Source organism: Bufo bufo, chromosome 7 (genome assembly GCF_905171765.1).
Source record: "Bufo bufo chromosome 7, aBufBuf1.1, whole genome shotgun sequence".
Lineage (NCBI taxonomy): Eukaryota > Metazoa > Chordata > Amphibia > Anura > Bufonidae > Bufo > Bufo bufo.
In genome coordinates, this window is record NC_053395.1 from 19978947 (window position 1) to 19994340 (window position 15394).

The 15394-nt window shown below is 36.6% G+C and overlaps 1 protein-coding gene across 2 annotated transcripts in view; it reads right to left on the reverse strand.

The window, feature by feature from the left end:
- Nucleotides 1-15394, reverse strand: part of LOC121008139 (regulator of G-protein signaling 11-like) — a 123076-nt gene that overhangs the window by 60242 nt on the left and 47440 nt on the right. For both annotated transcript variants that reach the window (XM_040440500.1, XM_040440499.1), the window contains exons 3-4: nt 12488-12538; nt 7501-7607 (exon numbers count right to left, since the gene is read on the reverse strand). In XM_040440500.1, the coding sequence (XP_040296434.1) occupies nt 7501-7607; nt 12488-12538 (158 nt within the window). The remainder of the gene's footprint in view (nt 1-7500; nt 7608-12487; nt 12539-15394) is intronic.

The window sequence follows — 15394 nt, forward strand, 5'->3', positions numbered from 1 at the left end:
GAAAGAGGAAGATCCCAGGCAGACAAGGAGGGATATACTGGGATAAGGGGAGGAGTCTGTTACTATGGTTTCCATTTTGTATACCTTTTTTTCTCTTTGCTGCTATGGTAGAAGTAAAGAAAGGTAAAAGCAATACTCGCCTCCGTGTCTTTAATAAAATCATGACTTTACGTCATACATTAGTAAAATCCTATAATTGCGTCCAGTGTTGTTTTGTATGTATTTTATGGGTTTTCCTGTTCAAAAGGATGGTTTTCCTTGCGTAGTATAGAAGCAGCCTGTACAGTTTCCTACCATACTTTGTGGGGATAACATAATTGACTGGTTCCATGCTTGACACAAAACCATCATTTAAAAGCCAACTGCACATACTCTTGGGGTCCCCATCAGTCGTGCAGTATAACTACTATAATACTGCCTCCTATGTACAAGAACATAACTACTATAATACCGCCTCCTATATACAAGAATATAACTGCTATAATACTGTTCATATGTACAAGAATATAACTACTATAATACTGCTCCTATGTACAAGAATATAACTGCTATAATACTGCTTCCTATGTACAAGAATATAACTACTATAATACTGCTCCTATGTACAAAAATATAACTGCTATAATACTGCTCCTATGTACAAGAATATAACTACTATAATACTGCCTCCTATGTACAAGAATATAACTACTATTATACTGCCTCCTATGTACAAGAATATAACTACTATAATACTGCCTCCTATGTACAGGAATATAACTACTATAATACTGCTCCTATGTACAAGAATATAACTACTATTATACTGCCTCCTATGTACAAGAATATAACTACTATAATACTGCCTCCTATGTACAGGAATATAACTACTATAATACTGCTCCTATGTACAAGAATATAACTACTATAATACTGCCTCCTATGTACAAGAATATAACTACTATAATACTGCCTCCTATGTACATGAATATAACTATTATAATACTGCTCCTATGTACAAGAATATAACTACTATAATACTGCTCCTATGTACAAGAATATAACTGCTATAATACTGCTTCCTATGTACAAGAATATAACTACTATAATACTGCTCCTATGTACAAAAATATAACTGCTATAATACTGCTCCTATGTACAAGAATATAACTACTATAATACTGCCTCCTATGTACAAGAATATAACTACTATAATACTGCTCCTATGTACAAGAATATAACTACTATAATACTGCCTCCTATGTACAAGAATATAACTACTATAATACTGCCTCCTATGTACAAGAATATAACTTTTATAATACTGCTTCCTATGTACAAGAATATAACTTCTATAATACTGCTTCCTATGTACAAGAATATAACTACTATAATACTGCTCCTATGTACAAGAATATAACTACTATAATACTGCTCCTATGTACAAGAATATAACTACTATAATACTGCTCCTATGTACAAAAATATAACTGCTATAATACTGCTCCTATGTACAAGAATATAACTACTATAATACTGCCTCCTATGTACAAGAATATAACTACTATAATACTGCTCCTATGTACAAGAATATAACTACTATAATACTGCTCCTATGTACAAAAATATAACTGCTATAATACTGCTCCTATGTACAAGAATATAACTGCTATAATACTGCTCCTATGTACAAGAATATAACTACTATAATACTGCCTCCTATGTACAAGAATATAACTACTATAATACTGCTCCTATGTACAAGAATATAACTACTTTAATACTGCTCCTATGTACAAGAATATAACTACTATAATACTGCTCCTATGTACAAGAATATAACTACTATAATACTGCTCCTATGTACACGAATATAACTACTATAATACTGCTCCTATGTACAAGAATATAACTACTATAATACTGCTCCTATGTACAAAAATATAACTGCTATAATACTGCTCCTATGTACAAGAATATAACTGCTATAATACTGCTCCTATGTACAAGAATATAACTACTATAATACTGCTCCTATGTACAAGAATATAACTACTATGATACTGCCTCCTATGTACAAGAATATAACTTCTATAATACTGCTTCCTATGTACAAGAATATAACTACTATAATACTGCTCCTATGTACAAGAATATAACTACTATAATACTGCTCATATGTACAAGAATATAATTACTATAATACTGCTCCTATGTACAAGAGTATAACTACTATAATACTGCTCCTATGTACAAGAATATAACTACTATAATACTGCCTCCTATGTACAAGAATATAACTACTATAATACTGCTCCTATGTACAAGAATATAACTACTATAATACTGCTCCTATGTACAAGAATATAACTACTATAATACTGCCTCCTATGTACAAGAATATAACTACTATAATACTGCTCCTATGTACAAGAATATAACTACTATAATACTGCTCCTATGTACAAGAATATAACTACTATAATACTGCCTCCTATGTACAAGAATATAACTACTATAATACTGCCTCCTATGTACAAGAATATAACTACTATAATACTGCCTCCTATGTACAAGAATATAACTACTATAATACTGCTCCTATGTACAAGAATATAACTACTATAATACTGCCTCCTATGTACAAGAAAATAACTACTATAATACTGCTCCTATGTACAAGAATATAACTACTATAATACTGCTCCTATGTACAAGAATATAACTACTATAATACTGCTCCTATGTACAAGACTATAACTACTATAATACTGCTCCTATGTACAAGAATATAACTACTATAATACTGCCTCCTATGCACAAGAATATAACTACTATAATACTGCCTCCTATGTACAAGAATATAACTACTATAATACTGCTCCTATGTACAAGAATATAACTACTATAATACTGCTCCTATGTACAAGAATATAACTACTATAATACTGCCTCCTATGTACAAGAACATAACTACTATAATACTGCTCTTATGTACAAGAATATAACTACTATAATACTGCTCCTATGTACAAGAATATAACTACTATAATACTGCCTCCTATGTACAAGAATATAACTACTATAATACTGCTCCTATGTACAAGAATATAACTACTATAATACTGCCTCCTATGTACAAGAATATAACTACTATAATACTGCCTCCTATGTACAAGAAGATAACTACAATAATACTGCCTCTTATGTACAAGAATATAACTACTATAATACTGCTCCTATGTACAAGAATATAACTGCTATAATACTGCTCCTATGTACAAGAATATAACTACTATAATACTGCCTCCTATGTACAAGAATATAACTACTATAATACTGCTCCTATGTACAAGAATATAACTACTACTAAGATATCGCATGTCACATACAACAGCTGGTTAATAAAGGTCCTTTGACCCTTCTAACTTGTACTATTTCCCTTTACCTCCATCACCAAATTATTCTATACTTTCTCAAAATGTGCTTAGAGACATAAGTTATGTTATGTTTTGTATGTTCTCGTAAGGCCGTTGCCTTGCTGTTCACTAATTGCATAAAATGTCCCTGCAAACCAAGTGACTGTTACATGTACACATTTCTGTATATTCAAGATGTGTCCTCACAATGATCCACAAGTGCCTAAAGTATAGATGTTATACTACATTATCTCTGCTTCAAATCATGCCTCTTGTATGTTTAACTGCACTATTCATACTGCTTAGACATGTTTGGGGGATGTGCCTATCCACCCTGGCCTGAAATGCCCATCTATTTTTGTCTTGACACTATGTTGGAAAGTCGCTTGTGTAATAATTATCTGCTTCTTTTCAATAAAAAGAGCATTGTCAAAGAATATAACTACTATAATACTGCTCCTATGTACAAGAATATAACTACTATAATACTGCCTCCTATGTACAAGAATATAACTACTATAATACTGCTCCTATGTACAAGAATATAACTACTATAATACTGCTCCTATGTACAAGAATATAACTACTATAATACTGCCTCCTATGTACAAGAATATAACTACTATAATACTGCCTCCTATGTACAAGAATATAACTACTATAATACTGCCTCCTATGTACAAGAATATAACTACTATAATACTGCTCCTATGTACAAGAATATAACTACTATAATACTGCCTCCTATGTACAAGAAAATAACTACTATAATACTGCTCCTATGTACAAGAATATAACTACTATAATACTGCTCCTATGTACAAGAATATAACTACTATAATACTGCTCCTATGTACAAGACTATAACTACTATAATACTGCTCCTATGTACAAGAATATAACTACTATAATACTGCCTCCTATGCACAAGAATATAACTACTATAATACTGCCTCCTATGTACAAGAATATAACTACTATAATACTGCTCCTATGTACAAGAATATAACTACTATAATACTGCTCCTATGTACAAGAATATAACTACTATAATACTGCCTCCTATGTACAAGAACATAACTACTATAATACTGCTCTTATGTACAAGAATATAACTACTATAATACTGCTCCTATGTACAAGAATATAACTACTATAATACTGCCTCCTATGTACAAGAATATAACTACTATAATACTGCTCCTATGTACAAGAATATAACTACTATAATACTGCCTCCTATGTACAAGAATATAACTACTATAATACTGCCTCCTATGTACAAGAAGATAACTACAATAATACTGCCTCCTATGTACAAGAATATAACTACTATAATACTGCTCCTATGTACAAGAATATAACTGCTATAATACTGCTCCTATGTACAAGAATATAACTACTATAATACTGCCTCCTATGTACAAGAATATAACTACTATAATACTGCTCCTATGTACAAGAATATAACTACTATAATACTGCTCTTATGTACAAGAATATAACTACTATAATACTGCCTCCTATGTACAAGAATATAACTACTATAATACTGCCTCCTATGTACAAGAATATAACTACTATAATACTGCTAATATGTACAAGAATATAACTACTATAATACTGCTCCTATGTACAAGAATATAACTACTATAATACTGCTCCTATGTACAAGAATATAACTACTATAATACTGCTCCTATGTACAAGAATATAACTACTATAATACTGCCTCCTATGTACAAGAATATAAGTACTATAACACTGTCTACTATGTACATGAATATAACTACTATAATACCGCCTCCTATGTACAAGAATATAACTACTATAATACTGCCTCCTATGTACAAGAATATAACTACTATAATACTGCCTCCTATGTACAAGAATATAACTACTATAATACTGCTCCTATGTACAAGAATATAACTACTATAATACTGCCCGGTATATACATAAATATAACTGCTGTGAGTGACGCAATCAGTAAAGTTTCCTCTTCCTCTATAGTTAGACCATCCTGGGATAATTTGCAGTGCGGCAGGATCTATAACTCCAGCTATTTGCAGCCTCTTCAATACTCCAGGGCATTAGAGTCCAATTATCTTTCAATCTTCTTGGGAGAATCTGATGAGAGAGAAGCCCTGAGGCAGCAAACATGTTGATTTTTGGAATGAAGGATGCACAGGAAATGAAAGTAGGAGGAGGCGTAATCGATAACGCTCCACGATGAAGAATCGGCCAGCACACTGTCACTTATGTCAGCCATTAGCCGCTAACTGCTCTGCTTTGTAGCCCGGGGGCCGCCTGCTCTATAGATTGGATTTGGTTGACCCGTCCCCCTCCTCCCAATTTCCATACAATTTGATTAATAAATACTTAGGATCCTGTTTGTAGCATGGGGCCTGGTAAATGGAAATGTTGAGAAACTACACTTTTAGCGATTGCCTAATATATTGTTATCAGAATTGCTCATGTTACAGGCAGGTGAAAAGAAGCCAGCCAGGGCTGCAGGCAATTCAAATGCCCTACCCTAGCCCTGCAGGCACCATCAGCAAAATGCAGGCACAGTTGTATGGCAGCCTTAATCCTGTCTATGGACTGCATTCATTTTCCATTATGCAAATCTTCAAAGGCCCTGATCCAGGGCTAGCTGTATAGGCTGCCTCTTGGCTTTTACACACTTTCATACAGGTACAGACCATAAGACTAAAGGGAATTATTTGCCTGGGATAACTAAATATAGAAAAAATGTAATGTAACCTGCACTACCACCTATGACCACTAGATGGCATAGAACACTATTAGCGGTACTATGTAATTTGTGTACTAAGCTGGATAGTAATTACATATACCATACAATGTTATTTTAAAAAGCTGGCCTCATCTGTCATAAGAGTAGTACAGCCCATCCACCACTAGGGGCACTATAGAACTTGTTCTACAGTGATAGAAGTAGTACAGCCCACCCACCAGTAGGGGCACTGTAGACCTTGTTCCACAGTGATAGTAGTACAGCCCACCCACCACTAGGGGCACTGTAGATCTTGTTCTACAGTGATAGGAGTAGTACAGCCCATCCACCAGAGGGGCACTGTAGAGATTGTTCCAAAGTGATAGGAGTAGTACAGCCCATCCACCACTAGGGACACTGTAGAGATTGTTCCAAAGTGATAGGAGCAGTACAGCCCATCCACCACTAGGGATACTGTAGAGCTTGTTCCAAAGTGATAGGAGAAGTACAGTCTATCCACCACTAGGGACACTGTAGAGCTTGTTCCAAAGTGATATGAGAAGTACAGTCCATCCACCACTAGGGACACTGTAGAGCTTGTTCCAAAGTGATATGAGAAGTACAGTCCATCCACCACTAGGGACACCGTAGAGCTTCTTCCAAAGTGATAGGAGTAGTACAGCCCATCCACCACTAGAAATACTGTAGAGCTTGTTCCAAAGTGATAGGAGCAGTACAGTCCACCCACCACTAGGGGCACTGTAGAGCTTGTTCTACAGTGACAGACATAGTACAGCCCATCCACCACTAGGGACACTGTAGAGCTTGTACCACAGTGATAGACATAGTACAGCCCATCCACCACTAGGGGCACTGTAGAGCTTGTACCACAGTGACAGACATAGTACAGCCCATCCACCACTAGGGACGCTGTAGAGCTTGTACCACAGTGATAGACATAGTACAGCCCATCCACCACTAGGGGCACTGTAGAGCTTGTACCACAGTGACAGACATAGTACAGCCCATCCACCACTAGGGACACTGTAGAGCTTGTACCACAGTGATAGACATAGTACAGCCCATCCACCACTAGGGGCACTGTAGAGCTTGTACCACAGTGACAGACATAGTACAGCCCATCCACCACTAGGGGCACTGTAGAGCTTGTTCCACCATGACAGACATAGTACAGCACATCTACCACTAGGGGCACTGTAGAGCTTGTTCCACCATGACAGACATAGTACAGCACATCTACCACTAGGGGCACTGTAGAGCTTGTTCCTCTGCAATATAAATAGTACATTAGAGCTTGTTCTGAAGGACAACACATTCTATGCCGTACTAGTGGCTAAAACTTACCTGAAATCTGTAGGGGGAATCATCTGCTCTAAGAACAAGGTTCCTGGGGTCCTTCAGAGGATAAATGTAACCATACTTGACTAGCAAATTTCCAAGGTGCAGCGCTTCTACAAAAAGAAAGATTAGTATGTTTCAGAGATAAAAAATTCTAAAACACATCACATAAGACAACACCAGGCATTTTATGTCTACACCGTCTGTGAGGTAAACGTAGCAAAATATTGTGGACTATAACATCAATTAAAAAATATTGCGTCACGGAAGGGTTAAGTGTAATATTTTTGTACAGTTTGACTCCTATGGGCGCTCCATACGTGGCATGCTCAGTGAGATACTCTATTCTAGATATATTTTATCCTAGAAGCATTACTCCATTTTACCGTTCAATACAGAAGCTCTATATGGCGGTACATGAAATACATGGATGGCAGCCATTACAGAAATCTAGAATATCTGATAATCCAGCACCTACCAAGTCCCAGTGATGTCAGATTAAAGGCCTGGTCAAGCATTCTCCTGCCATTAATCATGAATGGTTAAATTTCACCAATTCAAGTCCCCCCCATCATATCTATATGCCCTAATAGCGCAAAAAATAAGTATTTTACTATACGTGTGCAAATCTATTTTTCTTATTATTTATTTTATGTTTTGTGCATAATGGACCACAAAGGTTTATGCTACAAAATAGATTTTTTCTTATCAATGTGTAACAGCTGAGTTTCCAATGCAAGCACCGACAAAACAATGATTTCTGTAAGTAAATCAAATTATGAAAAAATCTAAAAGAAAAAACATTCGAAATTTTTAAAAATTGTATAATACAACCAAAAAATGAATGTTCACGATTTTCCCGTCTTCCTTAGAGCACCTTGTCGCTGCCTCACTCATTTTATGCATAATTAAAGAGCCTTGATGATGTAAGACTCCCTAATCTGTAATGGAACAGACATCAGTACCGCTACCCGCTGATGCCAAGCTTTTTGTTTTCCCCCACAAAACGTGGAGACAGATGCTGAGTGAGTCTGAGCCTGCGCTGTCGCAAACACCCTCAACCTACTGCCAAAAGCTTCAACATGACAATGTTATGTATTAAACAAAAATGTTACAAAAAATGTAAAATCAAAATTTTATACATCCACCAATCCATAAAGAAACCCAGCAATGATACTTGTAAAGAGGGGGCCAAACTGAGCCCCCATTATGATGCCGGATTTAGCTATCTGGCACAGCATGACCTAATGTTTGTTCCCCTGTCCACCTCCTTTGCGTGACCCTTAGGCCATTTCCTTACCACTTTGCTTATAAACAATGTGGTTCCTCTGGGGAGGGGCTTCTTGGGTTATCCCACCCACTAGCAACAGTGATGGAACAAATCAGGGCTGAGCACCCTTTCTAAGTGCCAGATTGTTGGAGCATGGTCTGCTTCTATGGTCTTTACATTCTTGACAAACTCCTATCACTAGACAAAGCTTAGTGACAACCAATATGGCCACCACGATAGCATTTATAGGGGTGGTCACCCAGGTTTTATAGGGGTGGTCACCCAGGTTTCAGATCCCCAGAAACAAATCTGCCTACTTACACAGGGACAACACCTATGGGATGGCCATCTTGGTTTTTCAAAAGCAACTATAACTAAGAAACCATTCTTCGAGGGTACAAGTGCAGGCTTAGAGAGTGTGGGCCCACTAAACTTCCCCTTAAAGTGCAAAAATATTGGGAGGGATAACAAGTATCATTATCTTTAAGTTGCTTCACCCTTCCTCTCCATGGGGTCTCTTGGGGGACATATTGCTTGTTGGGGATTTTTTGAAACAGGACTCCACAGGAATGGAGGCTGGGGCTGGGGACTTTAGATATTAGGATATGCTATAACTATCATTGAGACCCCTATGGCTCCTTGCCCCATTAGCCTCTGTTCACCATAAGAGTCATGAGGTTGGATGAAGCCCAGCATGGGCCATAGGTGCACGACAACTGACAGCCGTAGCCCATTATTTACTGATCAGTGGGGGCTCCAGAGGTCATACCCCCACCAATAAGCATGCATATCCCATCACTATACCATAAATGTATAGGAAACCCCTTTAATTGGCACCAGGTTATTTTTATCTCTCCTCATTAAATTCAGACTGATGTAACGGCAGCCGCTATGTCTGCTCTCCGAGGAGAGAAGTGTTCAATAGAAACATAACTGGGCTGCCCTATCAATTCCTCTGGAACGTATAGAAGATAGTCCGCTTATTTATCTCATTTTCCTAGTTCTATGTTTCAGGAACCGGGACGTGATGCAAAGCCGAAACCTATCGCGTGACCAAGATCTCTGCAAATTCATTTCTCTGCCTTTTACGCATTAGGAGATGAAAGAAATTTCTAGAGGGAATAGACGTTGCGGAAAAACTGCAAGCAAGAAAAAAAAAGCATGATGGGGGTGGTCCCCAGGGTCTGGGAATAGTGGAAACACTGTAACTACTGTTACCGCCACTTCTAAGTCGGGGGCTCCTGGGAATTCTTTCTATTTATTCTGTAATTAGTCCATATAATTAAATTATTATTTTAGCACCTGCACATGTCTACTGGGAGGATCAGTCTATAAATGGAGGCTTATCACAGTGAGGGTGGCCATTTTTTTCCCAAGCCAGTAGGACAAGAACTGAAACAGTTGTTCATAGCAACCAATCAGATCACAGACGCCGTCACTCCAAGTGTGTGAGCGTATCCAACTATTCATGTTAAACAGGCTTGTTTTACATCCAGGACTGGCTCATATCGCTTTAATGGATATAAATTGTAAAATCTAGTATCTCTTTGCCGAAATAGAGAGAACCTGACCACAGAAGGTGTAGAGTTTATGTTAATTTTCTTTTTACTGTGTTGTTTCCTGAATTTTGGGGGAGATTCCAGGTGGAACAGGGGTGAGTCTTCAAAAGCCCCATAATTTGGATTTCACATGTTGATACGAACGCTCTGTCTATACAGAGGACTTTCTAGCTAAATAAATCCTGTGATCACAGCAGCACCTGCACTGATTTAGCAGATAGTTTCTATGTAGACACAGTGACCGGTGACGACTTTGCAGCTTCAGTGTATCTTTAATATGGCAAACAATGCTAACTTGAATGAATTAGGAAGAAAGAGAAATTTGCAACTTTGAGGGCGTTATGGCAGTGCATGTGGAACCACTGTGTCAACCATTCACATTGGGCTAATCCTAGGGGCATAATCCTGGCAGTCTCCTTGTACTCAACCATTTACCTGTATACAAGGATCTAGACTTCGCTGCAGAGGGGACAACAGGCTGCAAAGTAGTCTTTCTGTGATTGACAGTTGACCCACGGGGGTGAGAGACACCAGTGCAGGGGTCTAGCAAAATCAGAGACAACCTGAGGACAGGGCTGGCGGAGTACATGCAATATGGGAAACCGGTCCGAGGTCAGGGGAGGCAGCGTGGGATCAATACGGTAGTCAGGCACAGGTCAGATTAGGCAGTGGAGGGTCAGAATACAGTAAATGGACAAAAGGTCGGTACAAAGGCAGACAACAGAACAACCATCTTAACAAAATTATAGAAAGATAAGAATCCTATTGTTCAGGTACCCTCCTACAGGAGAAGCTGCCTAAAGTACCCCAGGGTATCAGCCATAGGCTGGTGAAGATTAGGGTGCACTTGCTGGCCCCTTTAAGAGCCAGAGGGAGCATGCATGAACTACGGCCTGCATGGAGGGACAGAGCCGATGCGGTAGGAAGAGGACAGTGGGAAACGGCAGATTATAGGAGATTGCATTCAAACTAAATACTACATTGATTTTGTAAAAAAGAGTGGCGAGCCAGAGAGGGGGAGGGGAGGGAGATGCATCAGTTCAGGGAAATTCTCCTTTCTCTTATTTAGCTAATGAGACATTATGTAAGGATTTTTGTCACTAAGGAAGGTTCACTACATGTAAAATGCCCAAGGACTGACCATCGTTACAAGCCAAGGACACCAAGGAGATGTTGCATTCCATATTTTTTTAACTATTAGATTACAACAGGAAATAATAAAAAAGAAAATTCTTATAATTAAAAACTTCCCTTGAAATTTTATGAAATGGAGTCATCAATGTCTGGGGTAGAGGGGGTTAATAGTTTACAGTCAGCTCCTGAAAATCCTAGTGCGTCATCTGCTGACCATTAAAACAAATAGCGATGGCCCATGTGGTCACACAAGACGAGTATCAACATCATAAAAGTAACATTGCACAGTACAATACAGAACCCACTGTGCAGTCCTTTTCTTATTGATCTGACTCCTCCCACTGGTGACATCATCAGAGTTCCTTTAGCTACATAAAGTCAGAGTCTGGGGACCTTCAGCATGGGATGTTCCTCAGAGTCCTTCCTGCACTGATCACATGGATTGGCATCGGGTGGGGAGAGAGAGAAGTGTGCAGGAGCACAGCTCTCTTACTGATCCATCAGAGTGCTGTATGAGTGCTCTGCCGGATCATTACAGAAGTAGTCATGGAGGTCTGCCACTACTGGACCACCCAGACTGTGGACTAAAGGACGCAGGCACTGTTAAGCAAGAATTTTTTCCTTGCTAACAGTGAGCCTTCACGACTCCATTTAAGTCATTACTTTTCAGAATCTCTTCATGTAGCTAGTAATGTTTTCTGTATCTGGCTTTAGTTCAGATTACCTAGCACCCACTCAACTTCCTGTCCAGGTGACCACCATTAAACTGCATGTAATGTTCACAGGAAGTTGCATCTGCTGTACAAAAGACTGCCTCTACCTTACTTCACAAACTTGTTTTAGGAACTCCCCCCCTCAAGTAGCTGGAAGAAGACTCTTAAAAAAATCCAGTAAAAAAAAAAGAAACACGCAAACAAGGCGTAGGGATAAGAAAAATTGTACGTTATGCAATATACGTAGCTTATACCCATACATAAAAGAGGCGAACATCTACTCTATGAAGAAGTGAAGACCAAAATCAGTCACTCACCTTCATCACTGATGGACAACTTCTGTATGAGCCACTCCACAACATCGTTACCTGAAACAACACACACAAATAATTTCTACAATCACAGATTCTACAAATAACTCGGTTCCATTTTCTTGTACATAGGAGGCAGTATTATTGTAGTTATATTCTTGTACATAGGAGCAGTATTATAGTAGTTATATTCTTGTACATAGGAGCAGTATTATAGTAGTTATATTCTTGTACATAGGAGCAGTATTATAGTAGTTATATTCTTGTACATAGGAGCAGTATTATAGTAGTTATATTCTTGTACATAGGAGGCAGTATTATAGTAGTTATATTCTTGTACATAGGGGCAGTATTATAGTAGTTATATTCTTGTACATAGGGGGCAGTATTATTGTAGTTATATTCGTGTACATAGGAGCAGTATTATAGTAGTTATATTCTTGTATATAGGAGGCAGTATTATAGTAGTTATATTCCTGTACATAGGGGCAGTATTATAGTAGTTATATTCTTGTACATAGGAGCAGTATTATAGTAGTTATATTCTTGTACATAGGAGCAGTATTATAGTAGTTATATTCTTGTATATAGGAGGCAGTATTATAGTAGTTATATTCTTGTACATAGGGGCAGTATTATAGTAGTTATATTCTTGTACATAGGGGGCAGTATTATTGTAGTTATATTCGTGTACATAGGAGCAGTATTATAGTAGTTATATTCTTGTATATAGGAGGCAGTATTATAGTAGTTATATTCCTGTACATAGGGGCAGTATTATAGTAGTTATATTCTTGTACATAGGAGCAGTATTATAGTAGTTATATTCTTGTACATAGGAGCAGTATTATAGTAGTTATATTCTTGTATATAGGAGGCAGTATTATAGTAGTTATATTCCTGTACATAGGGGGCAGTATTATAGTAGTTATATTCTTGTACATAGGGGGCAGTATTATAGTAGTTATATTCTTGTACATAGGAGCAGTATTATAGTAGTTATATTCCTGTACATAGGAGCAGTATTATAGTAGTTATATTCTTGTACATAGGAGCGGTATTATAGTAGTTATATTCCTGTACATAGGAGCAGTATTATGGTAGTTATATTCTTGTACATAGGAGCGGTATTATAGTAGTTATATTCTTGTACATAGGAGCAGTATTATGGTAGTTATATTCTTGTACATAGGAGCGGTATTATAGTAGTTATATTCTTGTACATAGGAGCAGTATTATAGTAATTATATTCTTGTACATAGGAGCAGTATTATAGTAGTTATATTCTTGTACATAGGAGCAGTATTATTGTAGTTATATTCTTGTATATAGGAGGCAGTATTATAGTAGTTATATTCTTGTACATAGGAGCAGTATTATAGTAGTTATATTCCTGTACATAGGAGCAGTATTATAGTAGTTATATTCTTGTACATAGGAGCAGTATTATAGCAGTTATATTCTTGTACATAGGAGCAGTATTATAGTAGTTATATTCTTGTACATAGGAGGCAGTATTATAGTAGTTATATTCTTGTACATAGGAGCAGTATTATAGTAGTTATATTCTTGTACATAGGAGCAGTATTATAGTAGTTATATTCTTGTATATAGGAGCAGTATTATAGTAGTTATATTCTTGTACATAGGAGCAGTATTATAGTAGTTATATTCTTGTACATAGGGGGCAGTATTATAGTAGTTATATTCTTGTACATAGGAGCAGTATTATAGTAGTTATATTCCTGTACATGGGAGCAGTATTATAGTAGTTATATTCTTGTACATAGGAGCGGTATTATAGTAGTTATATTCCTGTACATAGGAGCAGTATTATGGTAGTTATATTCTTGTACATAGGAGCGGTATTATAGTAGTTATATTCTTGTACATAGGAGCAGTATTATGGTAGTTATATTCTTGTACATAGGAGCGGTATTATAGTAGTTATATTCTTGTACATAGGAGCAGTATTATAGTAATTATATTCTTGTACATAGGAGCAGTATTATAGTAGTTATATTTTTGTACATAGGAGCAGTATTATTGTAGTTATATTCTTGTATATAGGAGGCAGTATTATAGTAGTTATATTCCTGTACATAGGGGGCAGTATTATAGTAGTTATATTCTTGTACATAGGAGCAGTATTATAGTAGTTATATTCCTGTACATAGGAGCAGTATTATAGTAGTTATATTCTTGTACATAGGAGCAGTATTATAGCAGTTATATTCTTGTACATAGGAGCAGTATTATAGTAGTTATATTCTTGTACATAGGAGGCAGTATTATAGTAGTTATATTCTTGTACATAGGAGCAGTATTATAGTAGTTATATTCTTGTACATAGGAGCAGTATTATAGTAGTTATATTCTTGTACATAGGAGCAGTATTATAGTAGTTATATTCTTGTACATAGGAGCAGTATTATAGTAGTTATATTCTTGTACATAGGAGCAGTATTATAGTAGTTATATTCTTGAACATAGGAGGCAGTATTATAGTAGTTATATTATTGTACATAGGAGCAGTATTATAGTAGTTATATTCTTGTACATAGGAGCAGTATTATAGTAGTTATATTCTTGTACATAGGAGGCAGTATTATAGTAGTTATATTCTTGTACATAGGAGCAGTATTATAGTAGTTATAATCTTGTACATAGGAGCAGTATTATAGTAGTTATATTCTTGTACATAGGAGCAGTATTATAGTAGTTATATTCTTGTACATAGGAGCAGTATTATAGTAGTTATATTCTTGTACATAGGAGCAGTATTATAGTAGTTATATTCCTGTACATAGGAGCAGTATTATAGTAGTTATATTCTTGTACATAGGAGCAGTATTATAGCAGTTATATTCTTGTACATAGGAGCAGTATTATAGTAGTTATATTCTTGTACAT